Here is a 19,869-nt window from a genome sequence, read left to right on the forward strand (position 1 = left end):
TATGAAGCAGGAGTGCGCTATTTGAAAGATGGAGTGTTATATTTCCCCTATGTTGAACCACATTGCTCAACATGATAATGGTTTTATGACTCCATGACCGGAGATGGAATTTCATACTCATTCGTTTTCAGGAACCGGTATTGTATGATATAAAATGTCCTTACTAAACATGAATTCATGCTAATAAAGCATACGTTACAATGTATTAAATCGATGTAAACATTTATTAGTTTTATGGTTAAACATGAAAAGATTCCTGTTAAGTAATGTTTTCCATGTATTGTTTCACTGAAACAAAATACAAAAATCAAGCACTGTTCTGGGTATATTAGTCAGCAACTAGGTCAGCATTTCCCAAACTTTTTACCTTAGCACTTCACAGCGGATTCAAATAAACAAAGCTCCATGAGGATTTGATCATTTGAATACACTGTATGTAAGGCAACAAAAATTAATATGCATGCACCTCACAGATGATTCAAATAAACAATGCTTGATGATGATTTGATCATTTGAATACACTGTGTGTAAGGCAACAAAAATTAATATGCACCCCTTGGGGTCCCTAGGACTGAGTTTGGGAAACGATGAACTAGGTAATATGTCAGTCTTAGTCCCAGCTTTGTACCGACAGGTTTGTCTTCAGATCTCACATACTGTGATGCCACTGAGGTTTTGCAGTGTTCTGTTGGTCCACACTCAGGAAGGAGTCAGGCCCGAACCAAGTCCAAGCACAGAGGTGGGTCCAGTGTAGGTCAGTATCCCTCATCAGCCCAGGTGATCTCGTATTTAGGATAGCGGACCTTCAGTTTCTCTGTGGAAACAGCGTGATTTGCTTTGCCAAAGCCCTGCAAAGAACAAGAAAGCAATTCAAAGGATAACTTGGCTGCTAGGAAATAACGAACCTCAAGAGATGTAATCTCAGCCGTGCACTATCAGAAAACCCAATCAATAGACGTACGAGTTCCACTGAAATAACAACGCTATTCTGCATTCTCTTACCATGGAGTAGCCATAGACGTGGATCTTCTTTGACTGGCAGTCGTGCTTAATCCTTCCTCCTCCAATACATTCACAGTCCAGGTGCCCTCCTTTCTCAAGCTCCTCTGCTACCTTGTCATAGATATCCGCTGCAGGGACAAAAACACAAAAATCATTCATGTACTCAAGGTTTCAGAACCAATCTCTTTGAAATAATCAAAATACACAATATTTCAAAAGCACTGATGTGCAGAATAACCCAATGAAAGGCTGTTGTTTTTTGTATGAGGAATGTACACTATATCTACAAAAGTACACCCCTTCAAATGAGTGAATTTGGCTATTTCGGCCACACCCGTTGCTGACAGGTGTATAAAATTGAGCACAGAGCCATGCAATCTCCAGAGGGGAAACATTGGAAGTAGAATGGCTTTACTGAAGAGCTCAGTGACATTCAATGTGGCACCGTCATAGAATGCCAGCTTTCCAACAAGTAATGTCGTCACATTTCTGCCCTGCCAGACCTGCCCCAGTCAACTGGAAGTTACGTTATTGTGGAAGTGGAAACGTCTAGGTGCAAAAACAGCTCATTAGTCAAAAATAAAAATAGTAAAGTATAGTACAGATACCAAAAATAACTAAGTAGTACTTCAAAGTATTTTTACACCACTGTCCAGGAGAGTGGAGGCAATTATGCATCGTTCTCTACCTTCTTCCCTTTGTGTTGTTGTCTGTGCCCAATAATGTTTGCACCATGTTGTGTTGCTACCATGCTGCGTTGTCATGTGTTGCTGCCTTAGGTCTCTCTTTATGTAGTGTTGTGTCATTACACACACACACACACACACACACACACACACACACACACACACACACACACACACACACACACACACACACACACACACACACACACACACACACACACACACACACACACACAGTTGAAGTCGGAAGCTTACATACACCTTTGCCAAATACATTTAAACTCAGTTATTCACAATTCCTGACAATTCCTAACTGTCTTAGGTCAGTTAGGATCACCACTTTATTTTAAGAATGTGAAATGTCAGAATAATAGCAGAGAGAATCATTTATTTCAGCCATCACAATCCCAGTGGGTCAGAAGTTTACATACACTCAATTAGTATTGGTTAGCATTGCCTTTAAAATGGTTTAACTTGGGTCAAACGTTTCAGGTAGCCTTCCACAAGCTTCCTAAAATAAGTTGGGTGAATTTTGACCCATTCCTCCTGACAGAGATGGTGTAACTGAGTCAGGTTCGTAGGCCTCCTTGCTTGCACACGCTTTTTCAGTTCTGCCCACTAATTTTCTATAGGATTGAGGTCAGTGCCTTGTGATGGCCACTCCAATACCTTGACTTTGTTGTCCTTAAGCCATTTTGCCACAACTTTGGAAGTATGCTTGGGGTCATTGTCCATTTGAAAGACCCATTTACGACCAAGCTTTAACTTGGAATGTTGCTTCAATATATCCACATCATTTTCCTGCCTTATGATGTCATCTATTTTGTGGAGTGCACCCGTCCCTCCTGTAGCAAAGCATTCCCACAACATGATGCTGCCACCCCCATGCTTCACGGTTAGGATGGTGTTCTTTGACTTGCAAGCCTCCCCCTTTTTCCTCCAAACATAATGACGGGTCATTATGGCCAAACAGTTCTATTATTGTTTCATCTGGCCAGAGGACATTTCTCCAAAAGGTACAATCTTTGTCCCCATGTGCAGTTGCAAACCGTAGTCTGGCTTTTTTATGGCGGTTTTGGAGCAGTGGCTTCTTCCATGCTTAGTGGCTTTTCAGGTTATGTCGATATAAGACTCGTTTTACTGTGGATATAGATACTTTTGTACCTGTCTCTTCCAGCATTATCACAAGGTCCTTTGCTGTTGTTCTGGGATTGATTTGCACTTTTCGCACCAAAGTACGTTCATCTCTAGGAGACAGAACGAGTCTCCTTCCTGAGCAGTATGACGGCTGCATGGTCCCATGGTGTTTATACTTGCGTACTATTGTTTGTACAGATGAACGTGGTACCTTCAGGTGTTTGGAAATTTCTGACCAAAGATGAACCAGACTTGTGGAGGTCTACAATTCTTTTTCTGAGGTCTTGGCTGATTTCTTTGATTTTCCCATGATGTCAAGCAAAGAGGCACTGAGTTTTAAGGTAGGCCTTGAAGTACATTCACACCTCCAATTTGACTCAAATGATGGCTTTAGAAGCTTCTGATATGATAATTGACATGACATAATTTTCTGGAATTTTCCAAGCTGTTTTTGGCAGTCAATTTAGTAATTAGCAATTTAGTGTATGTAAACTTCTGACCCAGTGGAATTGTGATACAGTGAATTATTAGTGAAATAATCTGTCTGTAAACAATTGTTGGAAAAATGACTTGTGTCATGTACAAAGTAGATGTCCTGACTGACTTACCAAAACCATAGTTTGTTGACAAGACATTTGTGGAGTGGTTGAAGAAAGAGTTTTAATGACTCCAACCGAAGTCTAGGTAAACTTCCGACTTAAACTGTACACTAGGTAAACTTCCGACTTAAACTGTACACACACACACACACACACACACACACACACACACACACACACACACACACACACACACACACACACACACACACACACACACACACACACACACACACACACACACACACACACACACACACACACACACACGAAGAGAGACCGAAGACAACAATATAGCAAGGTAGGGCTGGACTGTCTGACATTTCCAGTGACATAAGCCCCACCTACTAGCTCGCTAGCGTCACCGCCGGCACAGTACGAGTCTTAGTCTGTAGCTAGTAGATCAGTGACATATACATGAATTATACTAAAACTGAAAGACAAAAAGCATCCTCATTCTTGGTCCTCTTACCATGATATTCGGCCCAGGCATATCCACGTACAATATCTACGCTCGAATCGTCGCCGTCTTCTTTACTGTGTACTCGAATGAGAACGTATTTGAACACACCCGTCGGGTCGATTTCTGCCTCTGGAATGTTCGCCATTAGGGAAGCAGCCTTCGTTTGAGTACACATTTTTCCTTAAAATAGTTCCACGAAATGCAACGTACTTAGCTAGTTCGCACAGCTGATAATGATTGAATTTGAAATAGTAGACAATTCTTCCTGCGATGATCAATGTGGAAAGAAAGATCCGAAGCACACTTCCGGAAATACAGAAAGATGCTATTATGGTACTTGTAGTTTAAGTCAGTTGTAGTCAATATACAAACACCACTCATGTACAAAACAAAACAGTTTATTTTTTGTTATCAAAATACAAAATGAATATAAATCACAAACAAATGGCACTTAAATGTTGGGTAAATGTGTTGTGAGAGTGATGTTGAACATTAATTATAGCCTACATTGCGTGCTGTACAGAAAACCCCCTATTTGTTAAAGCGAGGATATTTAAAATGTATTGACAGCCTGGGAGGACCCACTTTTTATCTCTGTGCAAAGAGAGACAATATCATTAATACTTTATCCAACATTATATCTACACACTCCAGGATAGTAACACCAGCATAAGGGATTCCCTTATGATGATTAGCTGGCAATGTCACTGCTTCCTTTCTTCTTCCCGCGGCAGGCTTGCAGGGAGACGTACATCAGGGCGGTGGTGAGGAGTAGGGCGAAGAGGAAGAGCAGGGCCGCCCAGGCTCCAGGTTTCAGAGCCTTCCTCAGGCCTACGCTCTCCCCCGGCAGCAGACTGCTCAAACTGAGCATGTAGCCCAGGGCCCAGCCCACAGAGGTATCCCCTGCCTAGTGACATTTCAAACAAACACCTCAGGTTAGCCTGGGTACACTCAGAGCATTCTGATAGGCACTTGGTGCACTAGGGGGAGAGGCTGTAGCCTAAAAATAAGTCAATTACAAACACTAACAAGACTTTGTGTAATGTCAATGATTATGCTGGTATCTGGAGTAAAATAAGGAGATCGAGAAAAAAATCATATTCACATCAAGCAAGTTTACCTTTTTCTGGAAAGAAATGCGGGGGAATGAGATCTCGTCAAAGCCATAGCCTCTCGTGAAGAGCACCTTGGTGAAGACAGAAGCAGCACAGAAGTCCTGCAGACGAGGCTCCTGGTCTGGGGCCAGCACCAACATCTGAAACAGGATACAAAAATGTGTACTGCATAGCCATGAAATCCATGAAAACACATGCAAACACTGACGGGGTCTCTCACATGCATGCAGGCTCTCTCCCCTTCACACACAAATGTTCACACACAAATGTTCACACACACACACACACACACACACACACACACACACACACACACACACACACACACACACACACACACACACACACACACACACACACACACACACACACACACACACACACACACACACACACACACACACACAAATGTTCACACACACACACACACACACACACACACACACACACACACACACACACACACACACACACACACACACACACACACACACACACAAAGAGAGGGCTGCTGACCTCATTGATGCTCATGTTACAGACAGCACGGGCTGCCTCTTCCAGTTGGGCAGGGGTTGCAACAAGGATTCCTGTAGTAGTCTGTAGGAACTGGTGAATGTAGAAGAAGGCTGAGAACGCCTGATGGACAAATGGAGAGAAAGAGAGAAAAAAAAGGATGAGTTATGATTAGGGTCAGAGCTGTAGTTAGGGTTAGGTTTGTGTTTTGAGGGTTGGGTTTAAGGTTAGGGTTGAACCACGATGTGGACATGAAACTAGGTTTAGGGTTGTAGTTGAGGATAGGGTTAGGGTTGACTCAACCACTGTATGGGCCCCTCCTAATGCCTCTCACCATGAAGCTGCCACTGACATTGGGCTGGAACACCTTGTCAAAGGAGCACTGGGAGAAGGGGCAGCTGTGAAAGGAGAAGATCTCAGTCATGTTGCCCAGGCAGTGATCATAGTCGCCACTGCCCTCCACAGATAGGGCTGCCTGGGGATTGTAGCCAGAGCTGGGTGTCAGGCCCACTGTGCAGGGAGAGTCAAACAATGTCCCCACCTTCATGGTGACGTTGTAGCCTGCAGGGAAGCACGGGTGGGACATTTTCCCTGTGTGACCCTGACCCTGAGAGAGACAGAGAGAGAGAGAGAGAGAGAGAGAGAGAGAGAGAGAGAGAGAGAGAGAGAGAGAGAGAGAGAGAGAGAGAGAGAGAGAGAGAGAGAGAGAGAGAGAGAGAGACAGAGAGACAGAGAGAGAGACACAGAGAGACAGACAGAGAGAGAGAGAGAGACAGAGAGAGAATTTATTACAGTAACTTGACACTTTCCTATAACAAGTAGAGACCAAGCTACAGTCATAAATGGAGTACTATGGTACTGAGGACCAATATCTATTGTTGGAATTAATGCCTGGGATGACTTTCAAATACACATGGTTATCTTAATCTGTTATAGATACAACACATAGAAACAATCTGGGGGTGATATATTAGTGGGTGGGTTTCCAATGATTTATAACAGAGTCACTAGATTTCTTGTAACGTGACATGACTGGGAAAGACTCCGGGCCCTTGCTGGAGTGCATAAAGGTAAATACACACACTATGGAGACGGAAGGTACAGAGCGTTGCACGGTACTGCAGTGTTCTTTTTCGTCACAAAAGGGGCGGCTCCTTGTAATACAGTCCGGGATTTGGCGAAATTTGGACAACCTAAAAACTGAAAAGCGCCTTATCATTCCCTTTGCAGACATGGGTGCAGTGTTGTCGCTTGGTTCCTTGATCTGATATATAGACTATATTAACCAACATCCGTCTAGACCTTCATTACCTTCTCTCTCTAGTCAGAATGCGACTATGCCATAATCAGGACAGAAGATGGACCTCAAACCAGGGGTGGGAGATGGCAGTGTACTCCTAATTATCCCATCTGACACATCGAGAATATTGAAATACTGCTAGTTTTTTGTCAGCGTGCTATTGCAGCCAATTGGATTCCATGAAAATGCGAATCTTAGCATTGGGGCGAGATTGCTCGTTTTTCGGAAGCATGCGGTCATTAAAAACGAGCAGAATTTCAATCTTCTAGATAATTTCACTTATAATTCACTGTATCACAATTCCAGTGGGTCAGAAGTTTACATACACGAAGTTGACTGTGCCTTTAAACAGCTTGGGAAATTCCAGAAAATGATGTCATGGCTTTAGAAGCTTCTGATGGGCTAATTGAAATCATTTGAGTCAATTGGAGGTGTACCTGTGGATGTGTTTCAAGGCCGACCTTCAGTATATACATATGAAATGGGTAAAACAGTATGTAAACATTATTGAAGTGACCAGTGTTCCATGTCTATGTACACAGGGCAGCAGCCTCTAAGGTGCAGGGATGAGTAACCAGGTGGTAGCCAGCTAGTGACTTAGTTCAGGGCAGGGTAATGGGTGGAGGCCGGCTAGGGATGGCTATTTAACAGTCTGATGGCCTTGAGATAGATGCTGTTTTTCATTCTCTCGGTCCCAACTTTGATGCACCTGTACTGACCTCGCCTTCTGGATGATGGCAGGGTGAACAGGCTGTGAAATGGAGTGAAGCTTACAGTAAGTAGCCTTTAGGGGGTTCTGATGTTGTTGTGGCCAAACAGAGTGTTTCCTACCGTCACCAAGTGAGCCAGTAGGCGTTTGAAGACCTGGTCTCGTCCGTAGCACAGGAAGCTGTGTGTGTACAGGGAGTAGTCATGGCCGTACAAACGTAGATTCATCCTGTCCCTCTTGTCCTCCACCTCGTCCTTGGTCACAAAGGTGATCTGGGTGGAAGCCCCACCAAAGTCCAGCGCCCCCACAGTCTGTCTGCCTGGGCTCAGCCAATGGCCCACAAAGCCATACTGCAGTGGGCACATAGGGATAAACATAGTAATATGAGAGGTGTGTGGGTAGCTTGTCTAGTCAGCTGTGCTGTAATGGTCACTAGAGGTCCTCAGGTAGCCATATACTCAACCAATTAATCCTAACACAAGAATCAGCCTTAGTGGAAATCAGTCATTTGGTAGCTATAATCAATTTCCTTTCAATCTTCAAAGAATGTCTACAGAAGCTTGAAAGGAAACTAACACAGGGTTCTTAAGTTTTTAACTGCTTATGGTTGCATTGAAAGAAAAGCTTAAGGCAGGGATCGATTTCGAACCACCATAGCAATGTTTATGCAGGATCGTTATTTACAAACAACTGTATAAATAAACACTTATTTGGGGTACCATAAATAGCTATAGAATGGTGAAAGCTGAGCCATGGTACCTTGATGAAGTTCTCCAAGAGATAGTTGACAGTGACCCAGCCGTACGCTCCCTCCTCCTGGCCACTTAAGATGGCTGCCCCCTGGTAGTTAAAAGGATAGGACTGGATTGTTCGACCCACTTCTTTTAAGACCTGAGCTGACTGGACAGGGCTGGAGATACTGTTGAGAATGGGAAATGTACCACTTCAGATGCGCAAAGAGAAGGTACAGGCACGAATCAACATGGGGGTATTGACTGAACAACATTACTCAGCTTGACAACAATAACCAGTGATGTAAAGTACTTAAGTAGAAATAGTTTAAAGTACTACTTTTACTTCATTACATTCCTAAAGAAAATAATGTACTTTTTACTCCCTACATTTTCCTTGACACCCAAAAGTACTCGTTACATTTGAAATGCTTAGCAGGACAGGAAAATGGTCCAATTCATGCCCTTATCAAAATAATACGTGGTTATCCCTACTGCCTCTGGTGGACTCACCAAACACAAATGCATCATTTGAAAATTATGTCTGAGTGTTGGAGTGTGCCCCTGGCTAGCCGGAAATTTAAAAAATGTTGCCGTCTGCTTTGCTTAATATAGGAAATTTGAAAATATTTATACTTTAACTTTTGATACTTAAGTATATTTAGAACCAAATACTTTTAGACTTTTAATCATGCTATATTTTACTCTGTAACTTTCACTTTTACTTCAGTAACTTTGTATGAAGGTGTCTATACTTTAACTCAAGTGTGACAGTTGGGTACTTTTTCCACCACTGACAATAACCTGTTAACGAGACACACGCACATCTCTCAATCTTGTTGACTCATCTCAGAACCCCAACCTGACTCACATTTTACCCTGCAATAACACAAAGAGAAAGACAAGGCGACAATTCCATATTTTCATGTGTTAGAATCTCTTATTGTGCAACTTTTTGTGTGAATGTATTTTATAGTAACGTTATGTACAGTTAAAGTCAGAAGTTAACATACACTTAGGTTGGAGTCATTAAAACTTATTTTTCAACCACTCCACAAGTTTCTTGTTAACAAACTATAGTTTTATAAGTCAGTTAGGACATCTACTTTGTGCATGACACAAGTCATTTTTCCAACAATTGTTTACAGACAGATTATTTCACTTATAATTCACTGTATCACAATTCCACTGGGTTAGAAGTTTACATACACGAAGTTGACTGTGCCTTTAAACAGCATGGAAAATTCCAGAAAATTATGTCATGGCTTTAGAAGCTTCTGATAGGCTAATTGACATAATTTGTGTCAATTGGAGGTGTACCTGTGGATGTGTTTCAAGGCCTACCTTCAAACTCAGTGCCTCTTTGCTTAAAATCATGGGAAAATCTAAAGATATCAGCCAAGACCTCAGAATGAAACTGTAGACCTCCACAAGTCTGGTTCATCCTTGGGAGAAATTTCCAAATGCCTGAAGGTACCACGTTCATCTCTACAAACAATAGTACGCAAGTATAAACACCATGGGACCACGCAGTCGTCGTACCGCTCAGGAAGGAGACGCGTTCTGTCTCACAGAGATGTACGTACTTTGGTGCGAAAAGTGCAAATCAATCCCAGAACAACAGCAAAGGATCTTGTGAAGATGCTGGAGGAAACAGGTACAAAAGTATCTATATCCACAGTAAAACGAGTCCTATATCGACATAACCTGAAAGGCCACTCAGCAAGGAAGAAGCCACTGCTCCAAAACCGCCATAAAAAAGCCAGACTACAGTTTGCAACTGCACATGGAGAAATGTCCTCTGGTCTGAAGAAACAAAAATAGAACTGTTTGGCCATAATGACAATCGTTATTTTGGAGGAAAAATGAGGAGGCTTACAAGTCGATGAACACCATCCTAACCGTGAAGTACAGGGTGGCAGCATAATATAATAATAATAATATATGCCATTTAGCAGACGCTTTTATGAGTCATGTGTGCATCATGTTGTGGGGCCATGCTCTTTGCTGACCACATCATGTTGTGGGGATGCTTTGCTGCAGGAGGTGCACATCACAAAATAGATGGTAAGAAAATTATGTGGATATATTGAAGCAACATCTCAAGACATCAGTCAGGAAGTTAAAGCTTGGTGGCAAATTGGTCTTCCAAATGGACAATGACCCCAAGCATACTTACAAAATTGTGGCAAAATGGCTTAAAGACAACAAAGTCAAGGTATTGGAGTGGCCATCACAAAGCCCTGAGCTCAATCCTATAGAACAGCTCTGTCAGGAGGAATAGGCCAAAATTAATCCAAAATATTGTGGGAAGCTTGTGGAGGCTACCCGAAACATTTGGCAATGCTACCAAATACTAATTGAGTGTATGTAAACTTCTGACCCATTGGGAATGTGATGAAAGAAATAAAAGCTGAAATAAATAATTATCTCTACTGTTATTCTGACATTTCACATTCTTACAATAAAGTGGTGATGCTAACTGACCAAGACAGGGAATTTTTACTAGGATTAATTTCAGGAATTGTGAAAAACTGAGTTTAAAGTATTTGGCTAAGGTGTATGTAAACTTCTGACTTCAACTGTATGTATGTAAACTTCTGACTTTGTCCGTCCGTCCGTCTGTTTGTCTCTGATGTACATTCTGTTAACTTTGCTTGTGTTTAAAACCATTGTGTGCAAGAGCATGAGAAATGACTATGTGTACATATCTGCATGGACATGGGTGTCTTAGTGTAACTTTGTGTGTACATAATGTGTGTGTATCAGTGGAGGGGAGGAAGGGGAGGATGACGGAATGGATGTGTTTGATACCATTCCGTTCACTCCATTCCAGACATTATTATGAGCCGTCCTCCCCTCAGCTGCCTCTACTGTTGCTTCTTTGATCAGAATGTCGGAATATGACATCCCTTTGTTTTAAACAGGTGTGGTAGTGTTTGCTTAGAGCTTGGCAGATTAAAGGTGGGGGCTTGTTCTTGCCTGTCTGCCTCTGAGTGTGAAATCCTTACCCACTGATTGTATGTAAACAAAGGTACACACACACAAAGATACACAGACACAAATGCTTGTGCACTCACACTCAAACACACACAGATGCATACACAAACTATAACTCACTTGAGCAGCCTCATGCCAGCGGTGGCTCCGAGGTAGACAGGTGTGAGGTGGTGCCTGGTTCTGGGGATGTCCCGCGTGGCCTGGTCCAGACAAGACTGGAGGCTTCTCCCTGCCTCTCGCTGTTGTCCCGCATAGCTAGAGATTCCTCCGCCTGCATAGCGGGAACACACAGACATACTTTATGGCAGAACAAACACCCCTCACCTGGGTGTCCATGCCCTGGTTCATGGAGCAGGATTAAGCCCAGGAAGGATTAAGCCCAGGCAGTGACCCAGGGATCAGGTCATGCATGCCTTCCCCCAACTCAGACCAGATCAAGCGAATTCCCTGCATTCTGTGGGGCATTGAAGCAGGAGGCAGAGCTTTCTGCTCAACACATTACATTGTGAGGGAGAAGTTGGGTAGTCTCACCCCTTGGAATGCTTCTGTTCCAACACACACAACTCACACACGCACACAAACTACTTTCCAATACAGTTAGCTTAGCTGGAGCCCGACGAATTCCAAGACAGACCAAACTGCCCAGGTGCTACCTTGAGTCTAACACCCTTGAACTCTTTGTTTCTAATACCCTGTGAGGTAGAGAGGAGGAAGAAGAAGTCGAGATTTCAGTGTTTGATCCCATCATGTTATACTGGTCAGAGAATCCCAGGATATTTAAAGGTCTTAACCCATGCGTTTGCTGAAAGACAGTAAAGTACAGTAAGTGAAGCATGTATTGTTTCCTGGCACTAGCGGTACAGGTGATGACAGATGGGAGGAGCTGTTGAGGAGTTGATGTTGCTGCTTCAATCAATCAAATGTATTTATAAATCCCTTTTTACATCAGCCGATGTCACAAAGTGCTATACAGAACTCCCTAGCTGCAACCTACTTGCACTGACTTCTCTGATAACTTACTGTGCTTACTATGACATGTAGTTGTCTGACCTAACGATCTAATGTATATGCTGTTTACATGTACTCTAGGAGAGCTGGTGTACTTACAAATACTTCACATGAATTAAAGCAGCCAACTACCGTGATCTATACAAACACGTAACTCTTCTAGGCATGACAGGACTGGAAAACCACACAGTGCACTGAGTCACTGCGGAACTATTGACAGATCCACCGTTGCTAGGCATCTATGTTTTTCTGCTTCTTTATCTCTGGCCTTGTGGGATGAGATACCGTAACCCACACGGCGTGAACACAGCACACAATGGGGACTGTTCTTTGCCAACTGGAGCACCCAAAAAGTTTTCTTGGGTTTAAGGTTTTGGGTAATACAGTATTTTACAATTATTATTGTTTAAAAAAAATATATTTTTTATTACCTTTATTTAACTAGGCAAGTCAGTTAAGAACAAATTTGTATTTTTAATGATGGCCTCGGAACAGTGGATTAACTGCCTTGTTCAGGGGCAGAATGACAGATTTTACCTTGTCAGCTCGGGGATTCAAACTAGCCACCTTTCGGTTACAAGTCCAATGCTAAAACCACTAGGCTACCTGCCACCCAATTTGCCTGCTCTTTGATAAACATTTCAGATGTAAATCTGTACTTTCTGGTACTTCAAATAATTGGTTACTCACTGGTAACACATGGTAATACTACTTGTTTTAAGGAACAAAAGAGTAATAACAATTTAATTACGATTCTACCAACTAATTTCTATGTAAACACTTGGTAAATAGCAGACAACCACCTGGAAGAATCCTTCCATTGGGATACTGTCTTACCCTTGGGGTGGCATTCAGTGTGCTGAGTGACCACACCCGTGCCATTCTGCTTGTCTGCCGGCCACTTGTAGATGTACATGGCTGTGTGAGAGGAGCCTGCGTCCAGGACTATCCCATACTGAGGAGAGGGTTGGAGAGAAGAGAAGAGAGGGAGATTAGAGACAAATCTTGATAAAAAAGAGCCGATTTAGAATAATCCCCAAGAAAAGACAACCTAATTGGGTATACTCCAAACCATAAAAGGTTACAAACGATCAGGTGTTTGAAATCCATCTATGCCAAGACATTTAATATGGATAGAGACATCTGGAAGACATTTAACTAGATTGAAGGCCTGTCCTCTGGCTTTTATGACATCGTGTATACATTTTGGCAGCAAGAATGTTGCTTGCATGTTTACGTCATGGTAAGATAGATGGAAAGTTGTAGAGGATGTGAAAGAGGATGAGGGAATTAATTAGGAGAAGTAAGAGGCCCTGTCTGGTCTGAGAACAACCCATGATTGAAAATCATGAAGGAACAGTTTAGAGCGTGTACGCTCCAATCCTGATTATGCTATGAATCATAAACTCCAAACATAGTAAATTGTGTGTAAATATTCAAATGATTAAGGCAACATTAACTTTCTAAGATACTGTCTTCTATTAAAACCCTTGGGCCAACATCCTGCATGAGGCCACTTTGTAATGATGACATTATTACAGCGGAACTTGCTATGACCAAAATATGCTGATCAAAAATATAAATGCAACATGTAAAGTGTTGGTCCCATGTTTCATGAGCTGAAATAAAAAATCTACATTATATGTACACAAAAAAAGCTTATTTCTTATGAGCACAAATTAGTTTACATCCCTGTTAGAGAGCATTTCTCATTTGCCAAGATAATCTATCCACCTGACAGGTGAGGCAAATCAAGAAGCTGTTTAAACGGCATGATCATTATAAAGGTGCACCTTGTGCTGGGGACAATAAAAGGCTACTCTAAAATGTGCAGTTTTATCACACAAAACAATGCCACAGATGTCTCAAGTTTTGAGGGAGTGTGCAATTGGCATGCAGATTGCAAGGAACAACCACCAGAGCTGTTGCCAGAAAATTGAATGTTAATTTCTTTACCACAAGCAGCCTCCAACATCATTTTAGAGAATTTGGCAGTACTTCCAACTGGTCTCATAACCGCAGACAACGTGTAACCACGCCAGCCCAGGACTTCTTCACCTGCGGGATCATCTGAGACCAGCCACACGGACAGCTGATGAAACTGAGGAGTGTTTCTGTCTGTAATTTAAAAAACTAATTCTGATTGGCAGGTCCTGGATCCCAAGTGGGTGGAACCACCCATGCATGCGCTCCTGCCGTCATGTGAAATCCATAGATTAATTCATTTATTTAAATTGACTGATTTTCCTTGTAACTCAGTAAATTTGTTGAAATTGCGTCTTTATTGCATTTGCGTTTATATTTTTCTTCAGTGTAGTTATACATCACGAAACAAATATCATATAAACCAGTCAGATGCCAAACACAGTCAGGTAATTATACAAGTTTCAACAGCAGTGTCAGAGAAAGAGAGGCAGCAATTAAAATATGTAACTATGGGTGTAGGACCCAAGAGCAAAGGTAAGGCAGGTGGAAGGGGGTGTTTGGGAATAGCCTACGGCAGTGGTTCCCAAACGTTTTATGATCGTGTACCCCTTCAAACACTCAACCTCCAGCTGCGTACCCCCTCTAGCACCAGGGTCAGCACACTCTCAAATGTTATTTTTTTGCCATCATTGTAAGCCTGCCACACACAAAACTATACGACACGTTTATTAAACATAAGAATGAGTGTGAGTTTGTCACAACCCGGCTCGTGGGAAGTGACAAAGAGCTCTTTTAGGACCAGGGCACACATAATAATATAATAATAATAATCAATAATTTTGTTCTTATTTAGCCATCTTACATATAAAACCTTATTTGTTCATCAACAATTGTGAATAACTCACCACAGGCTAATGAGAAGGGTGTGCTTGAAAGAATGTACATAGACTCTCTCCAGACTCTCTCCAATACAACCCAACATTGCAGAGTTCAGTCTTAAATCATTTCCCACACAGTCTGTGCCTGTATTTAGTTTTTATGCTAGTGAGGGCTGAGAATCCACTCTCACATAGGTACATGGTTGCAAAGGGCATCATTGTCTTAACAGTGCAATTTGCCAAGGCAGGATACTCTGAGCGCAGCCCTATCCAGAAATCTGACAGTGGCTTCTGATTCAATTCAGTTTTCACAGAAGCGCTTGTTGCAATTTCGATGAGGCTCTCTTGTTCAGATATCGGTAAGTGGACTGGAGGCAGGGCATTAAAGGGATAACGAATCCAGTTGTTTGTGTTGTCTGTTTCGGGAAAATACCTGTGTAATTGCGCACCCTGCTCACTCACTCGCTATATCACATTTGACATGGTCTGTAAGCTTGAGTTCATTTGCACACAAAAAAAATCATACAATGATGAAAATACCTGTGTGTTGTCCTTGTTAATGCAGATAGAGAAGAGCTCCAATTTCTTAGTCATAGCCTTCATTTTGTCCCGCACATTGAACATAGTTGAGGAGAGTCCCTGTAACCCTAGATTCAGATCTTTCAGGCAAGAAAAAACATCACCCAGATAGGCCTGTTGTGTGAGAAACTCGTCATCATGCAAGCGGTCAGACAAGTGAGAATTATGGTCAGTAAAGAAAATGTTAAAAACTTGTTAATACTTTTCCCTTTGATAACCAGCGCACTTCTGTATGTTGTAAAAGCGTAACATGGTCACTGCCCATATCATTGCATTATGCCTTTAATATACACAAGAGTTCAGGGGCCTTGCTTTAACAAAGTTAACCATTTTCACTGTAGTGTCCAAAACGTCTTTCAAGCTGTCAGGCATTCCCTTGGCAGCAAGAGCCACTCTGTGGATGCTGCAGTGTACCCAAGTGGCGTCGGGAGCAACTGCTTGCACGCACATTACCACTCCACTATGTCTCCCTGTCATGGCTTTTGCGCCATCGGTAGAGATACCAACACATATTGACCACCAAAGTCCATTTGACATCACAAAGCTGTCCAGTACTTAAAAACGATCCTCTCCTGTTGTCCTGGTTTCCAGTGGTTTGCAGAAGATAATGTCTTCCTTAATTGACCCACCATAAACATAACGGACATATACCAGGACTGCAATGCCTGTCGACTCATCCAGCCGTAACGCATAGAATTCACTGGCTTGTATGCGAAACAGTAATTGTTTCAAAACATCTCCAGCCATGTCACTGATGCATCGTGATACAGTGTTGTTTGATGAAGGCATTGTCTGTATAGGTTTTATGGCCTTTTCCCCCAGCATTGTCCCAGCCATATCTGCAGCAGCAGGAAGAATTAAGTCCTACACAATAGTATGGGGCTTGCCTGTCCTAGCCACTTGGGTCTAGAAGTGTCTTATATGGTGAGCTACCTTCTTATTAAATAGTATCTGTTGCTTTTATACATGTCTTACTACTCGAAAGTCATCTTAATTCTTGCTCAAAAAAATCCTGAGGCTTATTTTTCAAATTGGCATGTTTTGTCTCTAAATGTCTGCGCAAGAGTGAAGGTTTCATCGAGTTGTGAGATAGTATTTCTCGTCATATTTGCGCCTCTTCGATGGGCCAACGTCCCTGTCTGTTGTTCGCTGCTTTCCTGGGTAAGGGGGCAGTAGCTCTTCGGCTGCATCATATTCCCAACTGTCAGTGTCCATGCTAGCCGGGCTAGCAACAAATGTAAAATGACTGATGCTAGCATTGGATGTGCTCGTGAAAGCAGAACAGCTTGTGTCGTTGACAGGTGCAGGTATAGTACTGCTGGTAGTAGCAGTACTGCCAGTAGAGCTGGTATGTGTCTCTATGGATGCTGGCCTTACTTATTTTTAACCATTCATCCATTTTCGAGCAAACGGAATAAGCAGCAGCTACGTTTGGCTACATACGGACCGGACCGTTAGTGGAATTCCCGCGAAAGAGGGAATTATTTGACTAGGCTACCTGTTTTTGACATTGCGTTGTTATTTCCCTGAACACTAGATGGTTTCATTTAATTTTTGGCAGTGAAACGAGGCTAATCAGGCGAGAAAAAAACATCACCCAAATGTATAGCCCTGTTGGAAGATCTGAATGGACTGTTTGAAAATGTGAATCACATTTTTATTTGGCATACCACCGACGCCATTGCGTGTTTGGGATGCAGTCTTTTGGGAATAGCTGGACTACAGTATTGAAGACCTCATGGTAAATTTGCATGTGTTTGTGTGTAAGTATTTACATGGTAATACACATATATACAGTCAGGTTCATAATTATTGACACCCTTGATAAAGATGAGGAAAAAAATACTGAAAACAATTAAGAATACAATGCTGAACTAATCATTTTCTAATTGTATACTAATACAAATGTTCTGAAAGTAGATTTTGTTTGAGAAGTAATACTTTTTTTTAAGATAGAGGTCAAAATCATTGCCACCCCTATTTTCAATACTGAGCATTTTTCTAAAATATTTTATGTGATAGGAGAACACGCTGGGAGGGATATTAGACCATTCCTCCATACAGAATCTTTCCAGATCCTTGATATCCTTCATCTGTTCTTATGGACAGCCCTCTTCAATTCAAACCACAGATTTTAAATTGGGTTCAAGTCCGGAGACTGAGATGGCCCTTGCAAAATTTTGATTTTTGTTGTCAATTCACCATTTTTTTGTGGATTTTGATGTGTACTTGTGGTTATTGTCTTGCTGGAAGATCCACTTGTAGCCAAGTTTGGAGGACCTTAAACATGTATACTCTGCATGTGCTTAATTCTACAGCTAGAGGACTCCTGATATCTCCAGGAGTGAGAAATATATCTTTTTGTTTATATCTGTTGTGGTCCAGTACTGTATTTTTACTAGCTCGGGCAATCTACTTTAAGTATTGCCTGTCTTTCCAGTGGGCTACATGGTGTGTGAACTGCTGACTGCTCATAATTTGCAGATAGTTGTGGACACAGGAACCAGAATTAAGGGGCAGGGCAATTTGCCAACTTGTTTTGGTAATCAGTGGCTGTATTGGAGGGGGAGTGGTTTCACCTCTGCCTAGGCAATTAGCAATTAGTGTTAGTACTTCAGTCTTCCATGGTCAGCTCAGCTGAAAGTGGCGGTTGTGTCAGTGGCGCCTAAAATAAAGACCGTTGTTTGAGTAAGGAAGGTAGGCCGGAAAGGGAGGGAGGGAGGGAGGGAGGCAGGCAGGCTGGCAGGCAGGCAGGCAGGCAGGCAGGCAGGCAGGCAGGCAGGCAGGCAGGCAGGCAGGCAGGCAGGCAGGCAGGCAGGCAGGCAGGCAGGCAGGCTCTACACCACTCTCTCACTTGAGTATCTTACAAAGATATTTTCAGATCTCAATCTTGACACTTTGATAAGCTAATTTCCTGACGATGGCTCACCACACTTTGTACTTGGCGACTTCAACCTCCCGACGACTGCATTCGATTAATTTAATTCCATTTCTTTCCCCTCCTTGCCTCCTTGACCCTTTCCCAATCTCCTCCAACTGACAAGGCAGGCACTACGCTTGACCTCATCTTTACTAGAGGCTGCTCGCCTCCGAATCTCACTGCAACCGACCTCCAGGTCTCTGATCACTACTTGTTTCCTTTTCAGTCTCCCTTTCCTCCAACTCTAACCACTCAGCCACTACCTAGGTCACCCGCCGTCGCAATCTTCGCTCTCTCTCCCACTACCCTCCTCTTCTATCCTATCATCTCTCCCTTCTGCTAAATCCTTCTCCCTCCCACCTCCTGACTCTGCCTCTTCTACCTTACTATCCTCTCTTTCCGCATACCATGACTCGCACTGTCCGCTTTCCTCCCGGGTGGCTCGGCCCTCCCTTCCTGCTCCTTGGCTGAGTAACTCATTGCAAGCTTAGAGCTGGGCTACGGGCAGCTGAGCGAAAATGGAGAAAAGTAATCTTCCGGTGTGGTGTACCTATCCTTTTGCTCCCTCTCTACCTTCTCTTCCTCAGCATCTGCTGCTAAAGCCAATGTCTACAACTCTAAATTTCAAGCTTCTGCTTCTAACCCTAGGAAACTATTTTCTCCTCCCTCTTTAATCTCCCTCCCCTCCCTCCATACAGACAACTTTGTCAACCACTTTGACATGCTACTCATTCACTCAGCCTATTGAGTCCACTCTCAATGAACCTGCCTGCTGGACCCCAGACCTTCTCTCATTCCTCACTTCCCTCATCAACTCATCCCTGACCACTGGTTGTGACACCTCGGTCTTCAAAATGGCCCGAGTCGCTCCCCTCCTCAAACACACAACACGACTCCTGACGTCAAAAACAATAGACCTATTCCTTTGTTTTCTTTCCCAAACACTTGAGTGTGCGGTCTCTAAACTCTCTCTCACAAAGATCTTCTTGACCCTAACCAGACAGGCTTCAAGATGGTTCACTCAATCGAGACTGCTCTGTGTCATGGAGGCTCACCACAATGCCAAAGCTGACTCTCCTCTGTTATCATCCTCCTAGATCGATCTGCTGCCTTCAACACCATGAACCATCATATCCTCTCCACTCTCTGTTTTGGGCGTCTCAGCCTCTGCACACTCTTGGATTGCATCAAACCTGGCAGGCCGCTCCTACCAGGTGACGTGGAGAGGATCTGTGTCTGCACCACATACTCTCACAACTGGTGTCCCTCAGTGCTCGGTTCTAGGCCCTCTTCTCTCTATACA

At 42.9% G+C, this 19,869-nt stretch overlaps 2 protein-coding genes across 3 annotated transcripts in view; both read right to left on the reverse strand.

Moving 5' to 3' along the window:
- Window positions 1–205: 205 nt before the first annotated feature.
- Window positions 206–4,193, reverse strand: phpt1 (phosphohistidine phosphatase 1). Its single transcript, XM_046316850.1, has 3 exons — window positions 3,897–4,193; window positions 1,003–1,130; window positions 206–848 (listed from the first exon to the last, which is right to left on the reverse strand). Exons 1-3 carry the CDS (start codon window positions 4,060–4,062, stop codon window positions 756–758), a joined length of 387 nt encoding a protein of 128 aa, XP_046172806.1. The 5' UTR covers window positions 4,063–4,193; the 3' UTR covers window positions 206–755.
- Window positions 4,194–4,269: 76 nt separating this feature from the next.
- The window catches only part of LOC124006730 (ectonucleoside triphosphate diphosphohydrolase 2-like), a 35,397-nt gene continuing 19,797 nt past the window's right edge, over window positions 4,270–19,869 (reverse strand). Inside the window, exons 1-9 of one of the 2 annotated variants that reach the window (XM_046316849.1) lie at window positions 13,315–13,334; window positions 13,101–13,218; window positions 11,376–11,526; window positions 8,284–8,443; window positions 7,647–7,874; window positions 5,850–6,122; window positions 5,519–5,638; window positions 5,008–5,142; window positions 4,270–4,794 (exon numbers count right to left, since the gene is read on the reverse strand). In XM_046316849.1, the coding sequence (XP_046172805.1) occupies window positions 4,579–4,794; window positions 5,008–5,142; window positions 5,519–5,638; window positions 5,850–6,122; window positions 7,647–7,874; window positions 8,284–8,443; window positions 11,376–11,526; window positions 13,101–13,179 (1,362 nt within the window). In that variant the 5' untranslated portion in view covers window positions 13,180–13,218; window positions 13,315–13,334 and the 3' untranslated portion in view covers window positions 4,270–4,578. Of the gene's footprint in view, window positions 4,795–5,007; window positions 5,143–5,518; window positions 5,639–5,849; window positions 6,123–7,646; window positions 7,875–8,283; window positions 8,444–11,375; window positions 11,527–13,100; window positions 13,219–13,314; window positions 13,335–19,869 lie in introns of those variants that run through there. The other variant, XM_046316848.1, reaches the window with a different exon arrangement.

Source organism: Oncorhynchus gorbuscha, linkage group LG20 (assembly GCF_021184085.1).
Source record: "Oncorhynchus gorbuscha isolate QuinsamMale2020 ecotype Even-year linkage group LG20, OgorEven_v1.0, whole genome shotgun sequence".
Taxonomy (NCBI): Eukaryota; Metazoa; Chordata; class Actinopteri; order Salmoniformes; family Salmonidae; genus Oncorhynchus; species Oncorhynchus gorbuscha.

Coding starts and splice junctions, on each gene's coding strand:
- phpt1 (XM_046316850.1), bottom strand. CDS start 4,062: ATGTGTACTCAAACGAAGGCTGCTTCCCTAATGGCGAACATTCCAGAG. Junction 1,131..3,896: donor TGCCTGGGCCGAATATCATG/GTAAGAGGACCA, acceptor TTGTCCCTGCAG/CGGATATCTATGACAAGGTA. Junction 849..1,002: donor ACGTCTATGGCTACTCCATG/GTAAGAGAATGC, acceptor TGTTCTTTGCAG/GGCTTTGGCAAAGCAAATCA.